The sequence below is a fragment of the Bacillus rossius genome, chromosome 15 (genome assembly GCF_032445375.1).
Source record: "Bacillus rossius redtenbacheri isolate Brsri chromosome 15, Brsri_v3, whole genome shotgun sequence".
Classification (NCBI taxonomy): Eukaryota; Metazoa; Arthropoda; class Insecta; order Phasmatodea; family Bacillidae; genus Bacillus; species Bacillus rossius.
The window spans coordinates 13,270,779-13,291,538 of record NC_086342.1 but is presented as its reverse complement, the minus strand read 5'-3'; the positions used below and the strand labels follow the sequence as shown (position 1 = coordinate 13,291,538).

Below are 20,760 nucleotides of genomic sequence, written 5' to 3'. Positions count from 1 at the left end.
TATTTCCCAAAGGAATATTTATTTAAAAGAACAGAAAAGTTTATTTTCTGTGCAGTAACTTCTTTCGATCCGTCTGCCGTTTACAAGCATGCGGATATCTTAATTAATAACAGTCAGTCACGCAGAGTAGAGTATTAATAAAATAACAAATGCAAGGCTTGTTTCACCATAATGCTCGATACAATTTCAGATCGCTGAAAGGGGGTTTTCCTTTTATTTTTTCGTTTTTTACATTATGGACTATATTATACCTGGTAATTTCATCTCCTACATAAATTATAGAAGCGCCCAGGTGGTAAGACGTTACCGTCAAAAAAACTCTAATATAATAAAATATAATATTAAATAATAATTAATGTTTTTACTACTATTTATTATTTATTTCGTACACTGATTTCCGTCACAAACATTCCAATGATGATTGGGCTATAAGTAGAGACCGGAAAAATTCGCGAATTCAATGACCTACAGGAGAGACTCCAAGATCCTCTATGCACTCGGGCAAATAACATCTGCTCACTGGCTACTAACTCGTGACACGTATTAACTAGAATACTTTTGATTCGATACTTCTTTCTTTGAGGATTATTAATCGGCTCAAGAGTCCTTCAGACAACCTGTGGTCCACTCACTGAAGCAGCAAAAGGTTAAGCACGTTTGGATTCTAGCCCGTCGCGATATGTAACCGCGAATTTTTCCAGTCTCTAGCTATAAGAGACTAGCTGCAGTACCCAGCGTTGCCCGGGCTGAACACAGGGTGAAGGGGAACTGTTTAGAGATCAGATGTAGTTAGTAATTGTCTTCTTAATTTGAATGTCAAGTGTGCAAAATAATTTATATCACTTTCAGATCCCGACAGACGTTGTTATGCCAGTTTATAGTTATTTACCTGGTCTGTATGTAATATAGACTCTATAAAGCAATATAGAAGGAAAAAAAACTGAAAAATAAGGGATTCCTAATATTGAAAAGATTCCATTATCTAGCTAATGCTCAGCATGCATTGCAATGCCTCATTCAGTTTTGTTTTGTAATATGTTTGAAGTAGTTAAACATATACAAATAATCTATCCATGTCTCTAAATATATAATTATCTCTATCTACATCTATAGTCCTATATATCTGTATCTCTCTATCTGTATTTATCTCTTTATACCTACATATATACCTCACACTATCTCTACGTATTCTATATGAGGGTACTGATTGCTTCGTTGTTATTATCACACGGGTGTTTTTTTTTTACTTGTATGGGAAAATTAAGAATGATAAGGCATCTAGTGCGTGGCAACAATGTTAACAGGCAATAGGAAATAAACTTCTAGCGCCTGCGGCATCGTCAACACACACCTCGTACGTGTACTGCATGTTGTATCTAACCCCCTCCAACGCATTTGATTCTACATTGGACTTTTTAGTAAGGATCCATAATGTTAGTGATAATATAATATAGCCTGTAGCCTTCCTCGATAAATGTACTATCCGACACTGAAAGAATGTTTTTTTTTTCAAATCGGACCAGTGGTTCCTGAGATTAGCGCGTTCAAACAAACAAACAAACTCTTCAGCTTTATTATAATATTAGTATAGATGAACGCTCTCTGTGACCAGCCAGACGGCTGCGTTACTGGGCTCACCGCTGGGGCGATGAGCAGGTCGCCGGCGCCGTAGTGCAGCGAGCAGGGGGTGGTCACCTGCTGGAGCGGGTACTCTGGAGGCTGCTCCGAGCCGTACTTCCGCCGGTTGCCCGCCGGCCCGTGGTCGAACATCTGGAAGCGACCTGCCGACAACCGTCCCAACCCCGCCCTCCTTCAACGACGGGAAGCCTACGATTCACGCCGAGTATTCGACATGCCCGAACATTACCGAATACTTGACTTCGGGTGACTTCGGAATTCTTTTGTTTGGGTGAAAGAAAAAAAAAACGCATTTATTTTTTTTAAATTTTGCCGTGTGTTCGTGAATGCCTAATTAATTAAAACGGTCGATTAGGTCAGGTCAGTTACATTATAAATACTTTCAAAACTAAGCGGACATTAAAAATAATATGAATTATTTTTAATGGTTGTTTAGTTTTAAAGTATTTATAATGTAACTGACCTAACAAACCGGGACAAAGGATGAACAGTAGATTCTCACGAATTTTTTTTTTACTTATTACTTTCGCAACAATATCCAAAACAACAAATAAATCTTAAGTTAATTACATCGCATTTTAATTTGATGACATTGCAAGACGAATGTAAAAGATAAGAATGTTCGTATATTTACTCAAATATTAGTCTTGGTTTTAATGGCTTCATTTGTATTATTGTTATGAAACTTCCTACCTTTATTTGTTTATGTCCGGCATTTAAAACAGACGTTTTTTTCACCTAAACGAAAGAATTCCGAAGACACCCGAAGTCAAGTATTCGGTAATGTTCGGACATGTCGAATACTCGGCGTGAATTGTAGGCTTCCCCTTCAACAACAGACTACATCTTACCGTCTTGTTTTTCAGGGACGATTCCGTTTTTAATTACAAGAGATTTCGGTGTTATCGTTTTTTTTTTTTCTTTTTTGACGTGATAACGTCTTATAAATCGACGAACGCCGGCTGCACGCACGAAAAAAAGAATGACTCATTGTCACGTTCCGCCTGAGCCGAGCGTGCAAGAACCGGGCCAAACACCGTGCGAGACAATCTTCTATAATATCAAACAGGTTAATGCGGGCTTTTTTTTTTAACTGATTGTTCGTGATCATATTTAAACAAATATTTTAAATTAAATTTGCAAAAAACTGTAAATAATATTGTCAAAATTAAAAAAAGTATGCAATTTTTCATCAATGTTTTCTTATGACGTTATCTCGTAAAATTATCGTCCGTAAACCGACTTTACAGACAACCAATTTTTTATCTGAGACCTCAGCCTAAGAGAATTATGTTTCCTATTCCTAATTATATAAAAATCAAAAAGTTTCACTTCTGTCGCGCGTGATCTCGCGGGATTGTGCCGCTGACTCTGGGATTGTTTATTTTAACCTTTTGATTGTTTTTTGATTATCTATGCCAAATTAAACCTAAGAGTAATAGTATAATATTAGGGTCGGCCCATATACATTAAAATGTTCTAATTTTAATATATTCGTCAATATGCATACATAAAGTAAGTCACCTTTTGAACCTGTTCGTGTAATCCATGTCTTATTGATTTATGTTAGAGTAATTAATAGTTAAATAAATATATAGGCACTTATAGTTAGACGAAATCACGTTTTTTTTATTGTTTTGCCTTTAAAACTAAAAGATCCACCGGCGTTCTTTGGTGTGTGGATTGCTTTTACTCGCTCTTCAAGCACGAATCGAAAAATCGATACCTCTTGAGGATATTGAAATCTTTGACAAAAGCAGTTCGTGAAAGCGAGCCCTCCTCAAAGAGTTTGAGTTGCTTTTCAGCGAAGCACAGCGAATCTCCCCTGAGCGAAGTGAACCGACTGCTCTCGCTTGGTCTCAATTCTTGTATTCCTCAAGTTTGTTTACTAAATATATATGTGAAATATATAAAACATTTTACGCACAGTGATTTTTATGAATTAATGTTAAATTTAAAATTTTAAAAATTTATCCTTCAAACATGTGTATTTTTAAAAATCTGCAAACATTGATGGTGGTACTCAGCTCAGCACAACCTAAAATTCCCGGAGACGGTTAACCAAACATGCGCTAGAAATAAATGTAAGCGAAATGAAAGAACTAAATTATTGTGGCATCAAGAGGGAAAAAGTTCGAGAAACAGTATGTGCAGCAGGATCCTGGTGAATGTCATTAATTTTCGAGAACTACAGGGGTCGTCTATTAATCACGTGATGTTTTTTTAGCAAATTTTTAACCCTTCCTCCCCCCTAGTGATTTGTGGTGAGGTTTCAGACAACCCCCCCCCCCCCCCCCAATAAATCACGTGTATTTTTTGGTGCAAAATATTTTTAAAAATTTCGGAATATTATCTTTAAATATAGGTATGATCTAATTTAATTCTGGAACATTAAGCACAGTGATAAAAATGTCCAGACACACATATTTAGGTTGCAGGTTTATTCTCGCTGGCATAAAAATAATAAAGGAAAGGCTTATATGTGATTTACGCATGTATTCGGCGCCAAATTCACAGTCTTTACTGGCGACTGGCAAGCCGAGCCGGGTGGTTCATGTTGCGGCGGGCGGGGATATTGTTGCCTGGCTACGGCGAGTCAAGGTCACGCATCGCTTTTCGGTTTAGTAGAAATCGGGCGGGGAAAAAAAATACACGTGATATCTCTCTACACCCCCCCCCCCCTTATGATATTTCGTGATTTTTTCCCGACCCCCTCCCCCCCCCCCTTTCGAGCCTCACGTGATTAATGGACGATCCCACATCCGCGCAGACGGACAGCGAGTGGCGACCTACCTGTGGCGGCCGCTTGGGCGAAGTGGAGGATGGTCTTCTTGGAGCCTCCGGCCAGCACGTGACTGAGGTAGCTCGGCAGCGCCGTCTGGAGAAAACAACTGGAACTACTATCCCCTCCTCGCCAACCACACGGACACTTCACCTTCACAAAGAGATCCTGGCGACACACTGCAACTTCGCACTACAACACGGCGATGGTTGTTTCTTTTAAGCGATTCGTGCAACGGGGGAATTTCGATTCGATGCAGTATTTTGGACGTACTACCGTTGCAGTTTTGCACTGTTTGTCATTGGAAAAAATTCCCTTCTTCGAGTTACTTCAACGAAATTCTTGTGCTGTATGATATATTTGTACGTTGAAAAAAAGTTTTTTTTTGTCCGTGCTGTCGTCGTGGTGTTATCCACAATGACTTGTTTAGTTTCATAGTTGGTTCCGTTTGTCCGACTTCAGCTGATTCAGTTTTGTTTTCTGTGAAATTTGTCATTTTCAAATATATTTTTTTGATTTTAGGAAGTTTTCCGTTACAAACAGTGCAAAACTGCAATGGCTTATGTCCAAAATACTGCATAAAATGGCGATGGTCATTTCTGCATGTACGAAATACCGTTTTCCAAAATAGTACGAGACTCGTGCAGTTGGATATGGAGTACCTAGTCCACTGGACTTTTACCTCATGCCTAAGGGAAGGACTTTATTATAATCTTAAATTTAAATTTGGTTGGCTTTATAGCCTGCTTGTAGTTATGCTAATTGGGCCACATGGTAACCCACCATTCCTTTTGGCTGATACATGAAAGTGACCGAAATGAGAGATTCCAGCTTACTTTAAAAATTAACATTTTCCCTCTGTGGAACCTGTTTGCTCTGAAGTTAGGTTTTATGGATAGTTCGATCGATACAATTCCATTTATCCATCGTTATTCATCATAAATCCATGGAGGTAAGACAGCGGGTGCGTGTGTGCAATAATATTTCCTACGTTAATAATTGAAGCCTTTATTTTACATTTTTATATATGGGAGGCAGAAGATGGTTTATTTATAATGAGTTTTAATTCTTATTTCTGCTAATGTTTCTTAAAATCTTAGTTTTACAATACTTACTTCATGATGGAACTTTTTACGATTCTTCCTTTCGAGTTACTACATTTTTTTTTGTAAATGGAACAGAAATAATCATGTAAAATTACAGATATTTGTAATTTTGTACAATAAATGAAAGCGACTCTATCCCTACAAAATAAAATGTTCGCAGTAAGGCTGGGTTCGGATTCTTGTCCAAGCATTTATGTTACGTGCTGTCGCAGTTCCTGCATCAGTTAAAAGTTATTTGTAAACCGTTACCTGATTACCTTTCCAATATTAATAAGAATAATAAAACAAAATAACGTCCAATATTGTTAAATATTCGATTATATATTCAATAACTTAAAAAAAAAATTGCACGTAAAAATGAATCCAAAATTTAAAATTGAGCGCCAGTTTCTGTAAACGTGGCAAAAAGTTGTCAGTATTGATTTCAAAACATGTTTAATTTATATAAAAAAAAACATAATGTGTTGTACAAACAAGCATTACTTTTATTGTTTTGAATTGTAGTGTTACAGACTATTTATATGAAACTGGTTCCAAAAAAAAATTTATAAAGATAATGTTCTGTGTAGAACACGTTCCGAAAATTATACCTAATCCTCGAAAAGACTGAAGTTGGCCATCATAAGTTACAGTAAATTTACGGAATTTCAACGAAGAGTTGTTCGTTATGTATGATGACTGGATCTTCGTAGAAATTACACCATATTTCGGCTACCGAGTTTTAGTTTTAGAGTAAAAAACACGTGGAAGAATTTTGAGTGTCTTTGCAGGAGTATTCACTATTTTTTTTTATTTTTCTGTAATATGACAATGTTATTGGTGCAGATTCGTTTTTAAAGCTACTGAACATGGTCCCCGTAAATTTACGAAGATCCTTCGATAATATGTAACCTGTAACAAACGTTCTCCGAATATTTAGGGTGAAAGATTTTAACAGTGTAGTCCGTTACTTGGGTTGGAGCTAAAAGGCCAGGTCTTTCTAATCTCAGCAGCAAGGTCTCTGACGGTACCCACCTCATCTCGGCAGCAAGGTCTCTGACGGTACCCACCTCATCTCGGCAGCAAGGTCTCTGACGGTACCCACCTCATCTCGGCAGCGAGGTCTCTGACGGTACCCACCTCATCTCGACAGCAAGGTCTCTGACGGTACCCACCTCATCTCGGCAGCAAGGTCTCTGACGGTACCCACCTCATCTCGGCAGCGAGGTCTCTGACGGTACCCACCTCATCTCGGCAGCAAGGTCTCTGACGGTACCCACCTCATCTCGGCAGCAAGGTCTCTGACGGTACCCACCTCATCTCGGCAGCAAGGTCTCTGACGGTACCCACCTCATCTCGGCAGCGAGGTCTCTGACGGTACCCACCTCATCTCGACAGCAAGGTCTCTGACGGTACCCACCTCATCTCGACAGCAAGGTCTCTGACGGTACCCACCTCATCTCGACAGCAAGGTCTCTGACGGTACCCACCTCATCTCGACAGCAAGGTCACTGACGGTACCCACCTCATCTCGACAGCAAGGTCTCTGACAGTACCCACCTCATCTCGACAGCAAGGTCTCTGACGGTACCCACCTCATCTCGACAGCAAGGTCTCTGACGGTACCCACCTCATCTCGACAGCAAGGTCTCTGACGGTACCCACCTCATCTCGACAGCAAGGTCTCTGACGGTACCCACCTCATCTCGACAGCAAGGTCTCTGACGGTACCCACCTCATCTCGGCAGCAAGGTCTCTGACAGTACCCACCTCATCTCGACAGCAAGGTATCGACGGTACCCACCTCATATCGGCAGCAAGGTCTCTGACGGTACCCACCTCATCTCGACAGCAAGGTCTCTGACGGTACCCACCTCATCTCGACAGCAAGGTATCGACGGTACCCACCTCATCTCGGCAGCAAGGTCTCTGACGGTACCCACCTCATCTCGGCAGCAAGGTCTCTGACGGTACCCACCTCATCTCGGCAGCGAGGTCTCTGACGGTACCCACCTCATCTCGACAGCAAGGTCTCTGACGGTACCCACCTCATCTCGACAGCAAGGTATCGACGGTACCCACCTCATCTCGGCAGCAAGGTCTCTGACGGTACCCACCTCATCTCGGCAGCAAGGTCTCTGACGGTACCCACCTCATATCGGCAGCGAGGTCTCTGACGGTACCCACCTCATCTCGACAGCAAGGTCTCTGACGGTACCCACCTCATCTCGACAGCAAGGTATCGACGGTACCCACCTCATCTCGGCAGCAAGGTCTCTGACGGTACCCACCTCATCTCGGCAGCAAGGTCTCTGACGGTACCCACCTCATCTCGGCAGCGAGGTCTCTGACGGTACCCACCTCATCTCGACAGCAAGGTCTCTGACGGTACCCACCTCATCTCGACAGCAAGGTATCGACGGTACCCACCTCATCTCGGCAGCAAGGTCTCTGACGGTACCCACCTCATCTCGGCAGCAAGGTCTCTGACAGTACCCACCTCATCTCGACAGCAAGGTATCGACGGTACCCACCTCATATCGGCAGCAAGGTCTCTGACGGTACCCACCTCATCTCGGCAGCAAGGTCTCTGACGGTACCCACCTCATCTCGGCAGCAAGGTCTCTGACGGTACCCACCTCATCTCGGCAGCGAGGTCTCTGACGGTACCCACCTCATCTCGGCAGCAAGGTCTCTGACGGTACCCACCTCATATCGGCAGCAAGGTCTCTGACGGTACCCACCTCATCTCGGCAGCGAGGTCTCTGACGGTACCCACCTCATCTCGGCAGCAAGGTCTCTGACGGTACCCACCTCATCTCGGCAGCGAGGTCTCTGACGGTACCCACCTCATCTCGGCAGCGAGGTCTCTGACGGTACCCACCTCATCTCGGCAGCAAGGTCTCTGACGGTACCCACCTCATATCGGCAGCGAGGTCTCTGACGGTACCCACCTCATCTCGACAGCAAGGTATCGACGGTACCCACCTCATCTCGGCAGCAAGGTCTCTGACGGTACCCACCTCATCTCGGCAGCAAGGTCTCTGACGGTACCCACCTCATCTCGGCAGCGAGGTCTCTGACGGTACCCACCTCATCTCGACAGCAAGGTATCGACGGTACCCACCTCATCTCGGCAGCAAGGTCTCTGACGGTACCCACCTCATATCGGCAGCGAGGTCTCTGACGGTACCCACCTCATCTCGACAGCAAGGTATCGACGGTACCCACCTCATCTCGGCAGCAAGGTCTCTGACGGTACCCACCTCATCTCGGCAGCAAGGTCTCTGACGGTACCCACCTCATCTCGGCAGCGAGGTCTCTGACGGTACCCACCTCATCTCGGCAGCGAGGTCTCTGACGGTACCCACCTCATCTCGACAGCAAGGTCTCTGAATGTACCCACCTCATCTCGACAGCAAGGTATCGACGGTACCCACCTCATCTCGGCAGCAAGGTCTCTGACGGTACCCACCTCATCTCGGCAGCGAGGTCTCTGACAGTACCCACCTCATCTCGACAGCAAGGTATCGACGGTACCCACCTCATATCGGCAGCAAGGTCTCTGACGGTACCCACCTCATCTCGACAGCAAGGTCTCTGACGGTACCCACCTCATCTCGGCAGCGAGGTCTCTGACGGTACCCACCTCATCTCGGCAGCGAGGTCTCTGACGGTACCCACCTCATCTCGGCAGCGAGGTCTCTGATGGTACCCACCTCATCTCGGCAGCGAGGTCTCTGACGGTACCCACCTCATCTCGGCAGCGAGGTCTCTGACGGTACCCACCTCATCTCGGCAGCGAGGTCTCTGACGGTACCCACCTCATATCGGCAGCGAGGTCTCTGACGGTACCCACCTCATCTCGGCAGCAAGGTCTCTGACGGTACCCACCTCATCTCGACAGCAAGGTCTCTGACGGTACCCACCTCATCTCGACAGCAAGGTCTCTGACGGTACCCACCTCATCTCGACAGCAAGGTCTCTGACGGTACCCACCTCATCTCGGCAGCAAGGTCTCTGACGGTACCCACCTCATCTCGGCAGCAAGGTCTCTGACGGTACCCACCTCATCTCGACAGCAAGGTCTCTGACGGTACCCACCTCATCTCGACAGCAAGGTCTCTGACGGTACCCACCTCATCTCGGCAGCGAGGTCTCTGACGGTACCCACCTCATCTCGGCAGCGAGGTCTCTGACGGTACCCACCTCATCTCGGCAGCGAGGTCTCTGACGGTACCCACCTCATCTCGGCAGCGAGGTCTCTGACGGTACCCACCTCATCTCGGCAGCGAGGTCTCTGACGGTACTCACCTCATATCGGCAGCGAGGTCTCTGACGGTACCCACCTCATCTCGGCAGCAAGGTCTCTAACGGTACCCACCTCATATCGGCAGCGAGGTCTCTGACGGTACCCACCTCATCTCGGCAGCAAGGTCTCTGACGGTACCCACCTCATCTCGGCAGCAAGGTCTCTGACGGTACCCACCTCATATCGGCAGCGAGGTCTCTGACGGTACCCACCTCATCTCGGCAGCGAGGTCTCTGACGGTACCCACCTCATATCGGCAGCGAGGTCTCTGACGGTACCCACCTCATCTCGGCAGCGAGGTCTCTGACGGTACCCACCTCATCTCGGCAGCGAGGTCTCTGACGGTACCCACCTCATATCGGCAGCAAGGTCTCTGACGGTACCCGCCTCATCTCGGCAGCAAGGTCTCTGACGGTACCCACCTAATCTCGGCAGCGAGGTCTCTGACGGTACCCACCTCATATCGGCAGCGAGGTCTCTGACGGTACCCACCTCATCTCGGCAGCAAGGTCTCTGACGGTACCCACCTCATCTCGGCAGCGAGGTCTCTGACGGTACCCACCTCATCTCGGCAGCGAGGTCTCTGACGGTACCCACCTCATCTCGGCAGCAAGGTCTCTGACGGTACCCACCTCATCTCGGCAGCGAGGTCTCTGACGGTACCCACCTCATCTCGGCAGCGAGGTCTCTGACGGTACCAACCTCATATCGGCAGCAAGGTCTCTGAGGTACCCACCTCATCTCGGCAGCAAGGTCTCTGACGGTACCCACCTCATCTCGGCAGCAAGGTCTCTGACGGTACCCACCTCATCTCGGCAGCGAGGTCTCTGACGGTACCCACCTCATCTCGGCAGCGAGGTCTCTGACGGTACCCACCTCATCTCGGCAGCAAGGTCTCTGACGGTACCCACCTCATCTCGGCAGCAAGGTCTCTGACGGTACCCACCTCATCTCGGCAGCAAGGTCTCTGACGGTACCCACCTCATCTCGGCAGCAAGGTCTCTGACGGTACCCACCTCATCTCGGCAGCGAGGTCTCTGACGGTACCCACCTCATCTCGGCAGCAAGGTCTCTGACGGTACCCACCTCATCTCGGCAGCAAGGTCTCTGACGGTACCCACCTCATCTCGGCAGCGAGGTCTCTGACGGTACCCACCTCATCTCGGCAGCGAGGTCTCTGACGGTACCCACCTCATCTCGGCAGCGAGGTCTCTGACGGTACCCACCTCATATCGGCAGCAAGGTCTCTGAGGTACCCACCTCATCTCGGCAGCAAGGTCTCTGACGGTACCCACCTCATCTCGGCAGCGAGGTCTCTGACGGTACCCACCTCATCTCGGCAGCGAGGTCTCTGACGGTACCCACCTCATCTCGGCAGCGAGGTCTCTGACGGTACCCACCTCATCTCGGCAGCAAGGTCTCTGACGGTACCCACCTCATCTCGGCAGCAAGGTCTCTGACGGTACCCACCTCATCTCGGCAGCGAGGTCTCTGACGGTACCCACCTCATCTCGGCAGCGAGGTCTCTGACGGTACCCACCTCATCTCGACAGCAAGGTCTCTGAATGTACCCACCTCATCTCGACAGCAAGGTATCGACGGTACCCACCTCATCTCGGCAGCGAGGTCTCTGACGGTACCCACCTCATCTCGGCAGCGAGGTCTCTGACAGTACCCACCTCATCTCGACAGCAAGGTATCGACGGTACCCACCTCATATCGGCAGCAAGGTCTCTGACGGTACCCACCTCATCTCGACAGCAAGGTCTCTGACGGTACCCACCTCATCTCGGCAGCGAGGTCTCTGACGGTACCCACCTCATCTCGGCAGCGAGGTCTCTGACGGTACCCACCTCATCTCGGCAGCGAGGTCTCTGACGGTACCCACCTCATCTCGGCAGCGAGGTCTCTGACGGTACCCACCTCATCTCGGCAGCGAGGTCTCTGACGGTACCCACCTCATCTCGGCAGCGAGGTCTCTGACGGTACCCACCTCATCTCGGCAGCGAGGTCTCTGACGGTACCCACCTCATCTCGACAGCGAGGTCTCTGACGGTACCCACCTCATCTCGGCAGCGAGGTCTCTGACGGTACCCACCTCATCTCGGCAGCGAGGTCTCTGACGGTACCCACCTCATCTCGGCAGCGAGGTCTCTGACGGTACCCACCTCATCTCGGCAGCGAGGTCTCTGACGGTACCCACCTCATATCGGCAGCGAGGTCTCTGACGGTACCCACTTCATCTCGGCAGCAAGGTCTCTGACGGTACCCACCTCATCTCGACAGCAAGGTCTCTGACGGTACCCACCTCATCTCGACAGCAAGGTCTCTGACGGTACCCACCTCATCTCGACAGCAAGGTCTCTGACGGTACCCACCTCATCTCGGCAGCAAGGTCTCTGACGGTACCCACCTCATCTCGGCAGCAAGGTCTCTGACGGTACCCACCTCATCTCGACAGCAAGGTCTCTGACGGTACCCACCTCATCTCGACAGCAAGGTCTCTGACGGTACCCACCTCATCTCGGCAGCGAGGTCTCTGACGGTACCCACCTCATCTCGGCAGCGAGGTCTCTGACGGTACCCACCTTATCTCGGCAGCGAGGTCTCTGACGGTACCCACCTCATCTCGGCAGCGAGGTCTCTGACGGTACCCACCTCATCTCGGCAGCGAGGTCTCTGACGGTACCCACCTCATATCGGCAGCGAGGTCTCTGACGGTACCCACCTCATCTCGGCAGCAAGGTCTCTGACGGTACCCACCTCATATCGGCAGCGAGGTCTCTGACGGTACCCACCTCATCTCGGCAGCAAGGTCTCTGACGGTACCCACCTCATCTCGGCAGCGAGGTCTCTGACGGTACCCACCTCATCTCGGCAGCGAGGTCTCTGACGGTACCCACCTCATATCGGCAGCAAGGTCTCTGACGGTACCCGCCTCATCTCGGCAGCGAGGTCTCTGACGGTACCCACCTCATCTCGGCAGCGAGGTCTCTGACGGTACCCACCTCATATCGGCAGCGAGGTCTCTGACGGTACCCACCTCATCTCGGCAGCGAGGTCTCTGACGGTACCCACCTCATCTCGGCAGCGAGGTCTCTGACGGTACCCACCTCATATCGGCAGCAAGGTCTCTGACGGTACCCGCCTCATCTCGGCAGCGAGGTCTCTGACGGTACCCACCTCATCTCGGCAGCGAGGTCTCTGACGGTACCCACCTCATCTCGGCAGCGAGGTCTCTGACGGTACCCACCTCATCTCGGCAGCGAGGTCTCTGACGGTACCCACCTCATCTCGGCAGCAAGGTCTCTGACGGTACCCACCTCATCTCGGCAGCGAGGTCTCTGACGGTACCTTGTTGATGTGTTGCATGTCGTCGCCGAATGTTAGCACGAAGAGCGCGATGCACAGCCCCTTGAGGCGGGAGCCGTCAGAGCACATCTCCTCGGCGATCCTGGCGACCAGCGGCGAGCGGCGGACGAACTCTCTCACTCCCAGGCGGTCCAGCAGCGTCTGCGAACACGCACGCCACCTTCGCCACCTTCGCCACATTCGCCAGCATCGCCACATTCACCACATTCATCACCTTCGCCACATTCGCCACCTTCGCCACCTTTGCCACTTTCGCCACCTTCGCCACATTCACCACCTTCGCCACCTTCGCCACCTTCGCCACATTCGCCACCTTCGCCACCTTCGCCACATTTCACCACCTTCGCCACATTCACCACCTTACCACATTCACCACCTTTCCACATTCACCACCTTCACCACATTCGCCACACTCACCACATTCACCACATTCACCACCTTCGCCACCTTCGCCACCTTCGTCACATTCACCACCTTCGTCACATTCACCACATTCACCACCTTCGCCATATTCACCACCTTCGCGAGACACGCAGGAGCCCCGAAACCGCGCGACTCTGACGCATATTCCATGTGCGCGAATAAAACTTGGGCAGGGACAAGATTACACACACAAATTAATTTTTCAATAATATAACTTTATTTTCTTATATTTTTCTTTATTAATGTGCGCATTTAATACTGGAAAGCTATTCAGGGCACAGTTTACAAATAACTTTAACTGGTGGAGGTACTGGGACAATGCGAAGAATAAATTCCCGAGTAATAATCCAAACCCAGTATTACTGCGGACACTATTATGCAGTGTTGCAATGAACGAATTTAGAATATCTATAATTGTACATGAATACATCTGCTCCATTTACCAAAAAAAAAAAATATATATATATTTTTCAGTGCAAAATCTTCTTTCATTCATTTATTTATTAGCAAAAAAAAAATGGATTTGCCGACGCAGCAAAAACGTAATTTTATTTAAAAATTGCATAATAGAATAATTATCTTAAAATGGTAACATGTTATTCGTTTTAGGATTTATGGTCACCTTTTCTATTTTTTTTTAAATTATTGTTGTTTTAAAGTCCCTATTTAATGGAGAACAGTTTGCAATTATTTTTTTAACAATACACTTTATGGATTATTCCTTTAATTCAGGTCTCCTTAGTGAATATGTCAAACTGACAAAACAAAATCCATCTGATTCTGTCAAGTTGTGCAGATTCTTATATTCTCGTCACTCATGCACGATGTGACCTTGACAACCTTTCTGAAATAGCACGCACTGAGTGGCTGGTCTACTGGGACATGTTTTGCGAATTTTAAGGTCAGAAGCAAGGCAGGGCACGGCCGAACCTGCAGTGCTGAATTTTTGAGCCGAACGCCTGGTGTGCCTGCAAAAAAAAAAAACGTGACTCGTTCGTCTTGACAATTCAGTATTGACCCTGAGCGATTTGAGTTATTGTCTTACACGAGGCTTAACCTCCACACACGAGAACATAATCCAGTGGATATCTGCTGTACACTGGCTAGTGATCATGCAAAATTACAGATATTTGAAAACTTGTACATTTTACATGAAAACAACTGCAGCACCACAAAATAGTGTTCTCAGTAATACTGGGTTCGAATTCTTACCCGGGCATTTATGCTTTGTGTTGTCCCAGTACCTCCAATAGTTAAAGTTATTTGTAAACCGATCCCTGAAAAGCTTTCCAGTAATAACTGTAAACAGAATAAGCACGATACAATAAAATAAAGTCCAATTTTGAGTATTAAATTATCTTTTCCATTATTAAAAAAATATGCTTCAATGAAACGTCAATTAAAATTTAAATTATGCACCAATTTTCGTAAAAATACTCAGTATTATCTCCAAACATTTCTTTCATATATGCAAAAATAACCATATCCATGTATTATACAAAAATACAATATCTTTCTTGGCAACTGGTTTCCAAAGGGATCATTTGTAATAGTACAGAAAATTGTTTCTTGTGTGCGATTAACTCATCTATTGAATTTTTTAAAATTGGTTTATGGGCCTTCGGAGCTTGTCAAACTACCCAAGAGTCAATAATTATGTCAGTCAAATGTATACTTCCACGCATTTTAGCCTGTATCCAAGTAATAATAATGTGGCAAATACATCTCTACCAATCAGTTTCAAGGATACATCCCATAAAATAAAATGGCGAGAAACAGGCTATTTTTCACATAAGCAGAACTATAACTTCACAAAGTGTCCTTACATCTTAACAACTTCAAAAAAGGTTATTACTAGGGGTGGGCTAATCAAATCCTCAAATACCAAGACAAATTTGTCTTCAAAAAGCCTTTAGCATTGACTTAAACAAGGATATATCTATACCACATTTAATTCGGCTTATGGGCTGATCCTCATATTCACAAAAATTTGAATTTTGATAGCGTTTTCATGAAAAACGAAATTTATGCAATGGATATTACTTTAAATTAAATGAAAGTTTTGTCACTTAAAAATCTAAAACTTGGAAAAGGTTTTAATAGTATTAAAAGGTTAAGCTGTTAGGTGAATTTTAGCTATAAATTTTTACAACAATTTGTAAGTATGATGACATCATTACACATCAAAGTAGAAAACACACACATAAGACGCCAAAATGAACAAAAATGCTTTGTACATTTGTACTGCAAGCAGTGGCAAGCTATAGTGAAATCCAAGATGGTGGGATAATTAGATATTTGAGTCTCCGTAATAGGGTAGGTAGACAAAGTCACAAGGCCGGTAACAACGTGTATATTCACAAACGTTCAAGTACTGAAACTTTCTCACGGAGCGCCTGATAGACAGGCTACTTGTCGGACAAGAAAGCTTGCATGGTGGCAGGTGTCCGAAAGAGTAGGCGTTCGACTGAACCAACGCCGTCGGTCCACAGCTCCCACTGCGTCACGTGACTAAGACCGGGACCTGTTTGGTCGTGTGTATTGCACGGTTCGACACCCGGAAGGTCCAAGCTAGAATTTCAGGTGACAGGTAACACCTTGTGGCTCCACCGATGGCATCTGGGAACATACACATTTTCATCTCGAATACGTAATAAGTGCAGAATAAATAAATGTAAACAATACTAATTTTTGAATATTTTAACATTTGTACGGACGTGTGCTACTAATATAAATTAAAGTTAATTTCTTGATGATCATCACCATGTTTCCCGAAACTTCTGGAAATCGAACACAGTCACAATGGTTAAGCGGTTGAAATAATTTTCGTTTTCGAAAGGCTACTATTAGGGAGATTTAATAACTGAAATCTTAGATCTACACTGTCTCTCTTTGGTTGCGCTATATTTAATCCACCATCTTGAAAATGAAATTTCCAATCCGAAATTATTCCTTTCAGAAATCTTAGACGCCATATTGGTTTATTTAAGTATTATTTTTCTTTAAATTATATATTTAAATAATACAATGATATTTAAATATGTACTACATAAGTAGGACGAGGTATTCGATCAGCAGACTGAACCAACACAACCATTGTGATGTCATAATATGTATGATCCAGAAAAAATGCGGAGTTAGCCCCACCATTATTAGTTGCATATGTGCGATGGGAAGAATAATGGTGTTAAGTTCAGAGCCAGAGGGAGGAGGGGAGGAGGGAAGAAAACCAGATCAGCTAGGTTCGGAAATTCTCGGGTATCTTCCGCTCAAAACGCCACGGAGGAATTTAAGCGACCGTTTCGTCTTCGTTCACCACACATTCGCACTTTGAATATCATCATATTCGCCGTTCTGGAACCTCTATTTTGTATATCTGCAATATTAGATCCGCTATCTTGGGTCTGCCATCTTGGATCACCAACTTGGATACGTCATCTTGGATCTGCCGTACGAATTCGCCATATTTGAAGCCCGCCATATTAAATGCGCCACATTTGAAACCCCCCAATCTTTGACCCCACTACATTGCATCCGCCATTTTGAATTCAAAATAATTTCCATCAATACCACACCGTTTTGACGATCCAATCGGTTAAAAAAAGTGAGCAAATGTACATATAATACGAAATCTCGGAGGGGAAAAAATATTCATAATTCAATGATAATAACTTATATCCTAGGGTGATAACACTACATTTCTGGACGCGAATCACTAGTAGTTTCTGGACCCGCCGCTAGAATTCGCTGCCGGAGCAGCTGCACGTCGACTGTTGAATAGTTTGACTAGCACGTCCGAGATTTTAAACCTGCACAACGAAACGGCTCCGATAAAAGTGAAAAAAAAAAAATGGTTGTCTGTAAAGTTGGTTTACGGACGATAGTTTAACGTGACAACGTCATAACAAAACAATGATGAAATGATTACATACTTTTATGAATAACATTGAATCATTTTTACTTTAATAATAAAATAATAAATACTTGAAATTATACTAGTAATCAGTTTTTTTAAAATGCAGAAATTGATGTTGTAATAAGCAATGAAAACCACATTAACTTTTCACTTCACTTTATAAACAGTCGACGAAACATTTCACACGTAGATGACCTGTAATTACCTAATTTTAAAAACTGGTGTTTAGCTATAATATTTTAAATATAATTATGAATAAGTTTTCATGTAAATAAACTATAATCAAATATCTATCAACAATTATATGAATCACTACAATTTTCTAGTCAATTGTAACATAACCTATTATTACTGCACTCGCCGACAGCGTAACGGAACACAGCGTAACTGAAAAAAGAGCGTAACGGGACACAACGTAACAGAACAATGAGCGTAACGGGACACAGAGGAACGGGACAAAGAGTGTAACGGGTCACTTTTTCAAGCGTGCAGCCGGCGTTCATCGATTTATTAGATGTTGTCACGTCAAAAAAAAAATTCGACGACGATTTTTATTGAAATACCGTCCATGCGTTCCACTTTTGTCCTCGAAGAGTCTGGTTCGCGCCACGCCGGCGCCTGGAGGAGGAGGGGTCTGGTTCGCGCCACGCCAGCACCTGGAGGGGGAGGGGTCTGGTTCGCGCCGCGCCAGCACCTGGAGGGGGAGGGGTCTGGTTCGCGCCACGCCAGCACCTGGAGGGGGAGGGGTCTGGTTCGCGCCACGCCAGCACCTGGAGGAGGAGGGGTCTGGTTCGCGCCACGCCAGCACCTGGAGGGGGAGGGGTCTGGTTCGCGCCGCGCCAGCACCTGGAGGGGGAGGGGTCTGGTTCGCGCCACGCCAGCACCAGGAGGGGGAGGGGTCTGGTTCGCGCCACGCCGGCGCCTGGAGGAGGAGGGGTCTGGTTCGCGCCACGCCGGCACCTTGAGGGGGAGGGGTCTGGTTCGCGCCACGCCGGCACCAGGAGGGGGAGGGGTCTGGTTCGCGCCACGCCGGCTCCAGGAGGATGAGGAAGGAAGGACAGCTCACCGACACGGCGTCCCGGTGGGGCAGCAGCTGGCGCGCCCCGAAGATGCGGATGTGCCCCAGGAAGACGGCGGGCGCCAGGTGGACGGCGAGGCGCACCTTGGAGCCGTAGCGCGGCCGCAGCGAGGCCAGCGCGAAGAACATGCTGGTGCCCATGGAGTGGCCGACGAAGTGGAGGCGCTCGTGTCCGCTCGCCGCCAGCACCGCGTCCACCATGGCCGCCAGGTCCAGCAGCCCGTGCTCGTGGAAGCTGCGGGCACGACCACCACCCCTCCTTCCCTCGTCCCGGCCGGACACACACACACAGACCCCACGGTATCAAACCCTCTCCTACCTGCTTCACATCTTGGCCACACACACACACAGCAAAATACAATAATTTCCTTGCTTCAACAAAATATTCCTGCATCCAAGTAGTAATTAATGAAACAAACACATCTCTACCATCCAGTTTCACGGATACGTGCCAAAAAAAAATAAATAATAAAATGGCGAAAAGCACAGGTCCTTTTTTTCATGTAAGCAGAACTATAACTTCGCAAAAGCATCTTTATGTTTGAACCACTTAAAAAAAAGTTATTGCTAGGGGTGGGCTAATAAAATGCTCAAATACCAGGACAGAATTGTCTTCAAAAAGCCTCTAGCGTTGATTTGTAACGAGGATAATTCTATACTATATTTAAATCGGCTTATGGGCTAATCTCCAACATCAAAAATTTTACTTTTGATAGCTTATAATGAAAAAAGTATGCAATTTTTAATAAGCATAGAATGGCTATGGTTATTTTTTGCATATATGAAATACGTTTTGCAAGATAGTACTGATATAACTTTTTTCAAATCATGATAATGATAAATGAATATTAAACAATTTGACTTTATTTTGTTGTATCATGCTTGCCATGTGCGCAGTTAACACTGGGAAGCTATTAAGGGCACAATTTATAAATAACTTTATCTACTGGAGGAACTGGGACAACTCAAAACATTAATGCCTGGCTAAGAATCCGAGTTCATTTTTGTAGTTAAACAGTTATTTTCATGTAAATGTACAAATTTACAAATGTGTAATTTTACATGAATACTTCTGTTCATTACGTAAAAAAATACAGCATGCACAGATTCGTTTACTTGCATACATGCATACATCACTGCCCGTTAGGACAGACCTTATGCATACAAGTAGGTGTGGTGAAAGATCACTTATCCGGCATGTTCACACCACGATAATGTCGGATTAGCTATTTTGCTGGGACTTTTAGAATATGCGAGATGTTACTGGCCCTGTAGCATATCTCACTACCCTCTAATATCAAAAAATTCCACCACATTAAATTTTGCTACATCTTGCCATTGCTTGCAGTACAAACGTGTGAAGGAAAATTTCTTTTTAAATTTTAGTGTGTTTGTGTTTTCTACTTAAATGCGTACTTTGTAAAATGTTCTAAAACTCATTCTTGTCATCTTACTGTGACGATCATAAGTTTTGACAGGGAGGTAAAGGGGAAAGGAAAAAGCATTAGGATGGGATTCTGGATCTCTGGATCTCCGCACTTATCGGTTAAGTATTCCTTTAGTCCGGGGAGTCATAAGATGCAATCATATACTACTACCATGCATGTTCGGTTCCTTAAACACTCTATTCATACAGTCTTCGACACGGATCTGCGCTTTTACTTGTTCCGTCGCTGTATTCTCTTACTCTCTCTAGCCTCGAACCAGAGACACTAAGCGTAAAACAAGACAGGTCGCCTCCGGTTGGCCAAGCAGCACTGCCAATCATAAGAGAGGGAACCGCTGATCTGCCAGCACCCCCCAGCCAATCACAGATTCCCAGCTCCGGTTGACCAAAACCAACAGGCCAACCAGACGAAAGGAAGGCCGTGATTGGCCCACGGCTTCAGCCAATCGGGAAACACTCCCCTCTCAGGCGATAGTATTAAAGGCAGAAGAACTTGTGACAACCTCGGTAGGCAACTCTACCCAGATGATGGCGACTGAAATGTCGAGACCGAAACGTCGGTGATACGTATTCGACTTGGACGCGGCTACAACCCAGAAGCCAAGCTACTTCATAAAATGGCCGCGAAAGCCTGCGATCTTTAGTAATCTGTAACAACTTCTAACCGAGCTTCATAAAAAAACACAATCGTTAGCCATAAATTCGCA

General features: G+C 46.2%; 1 protein-coding gene across 1 annotated transcript in view; it reads right to left on the bottom strand.

Annotated features, from left to right (window-relative positions):
• LOC134539636 (lipase 3-like) overlaps nt 1-20,760 on the bottom strand; it is a 47,094-nt gene that overhangs the window by 2,198 nt on the left and 24,136 nt on the right. Inside the window, exons 4-7 of the mRNA XM_063381822.1 lie at nt 18,595-18,841; nt 13,172-13,330; nt 4,432-4,516; nt 1,531-1,781 (exon numbers count right to left, since the gene is read on the bottom strand). Coding sequence (XP_063237892.1) covers nt 1,531-1,781; nt 4,432-4,516; nt 13,172-13,330; nt 18,595-18,841 — 742 coding nt within the window. The remainder of the gene's footprint in view (nt 1-1,530; nt 1,782-4,431; nt 4,517-13,171; nt 13,331-18,594; nt 18,842-20,760) is intronic.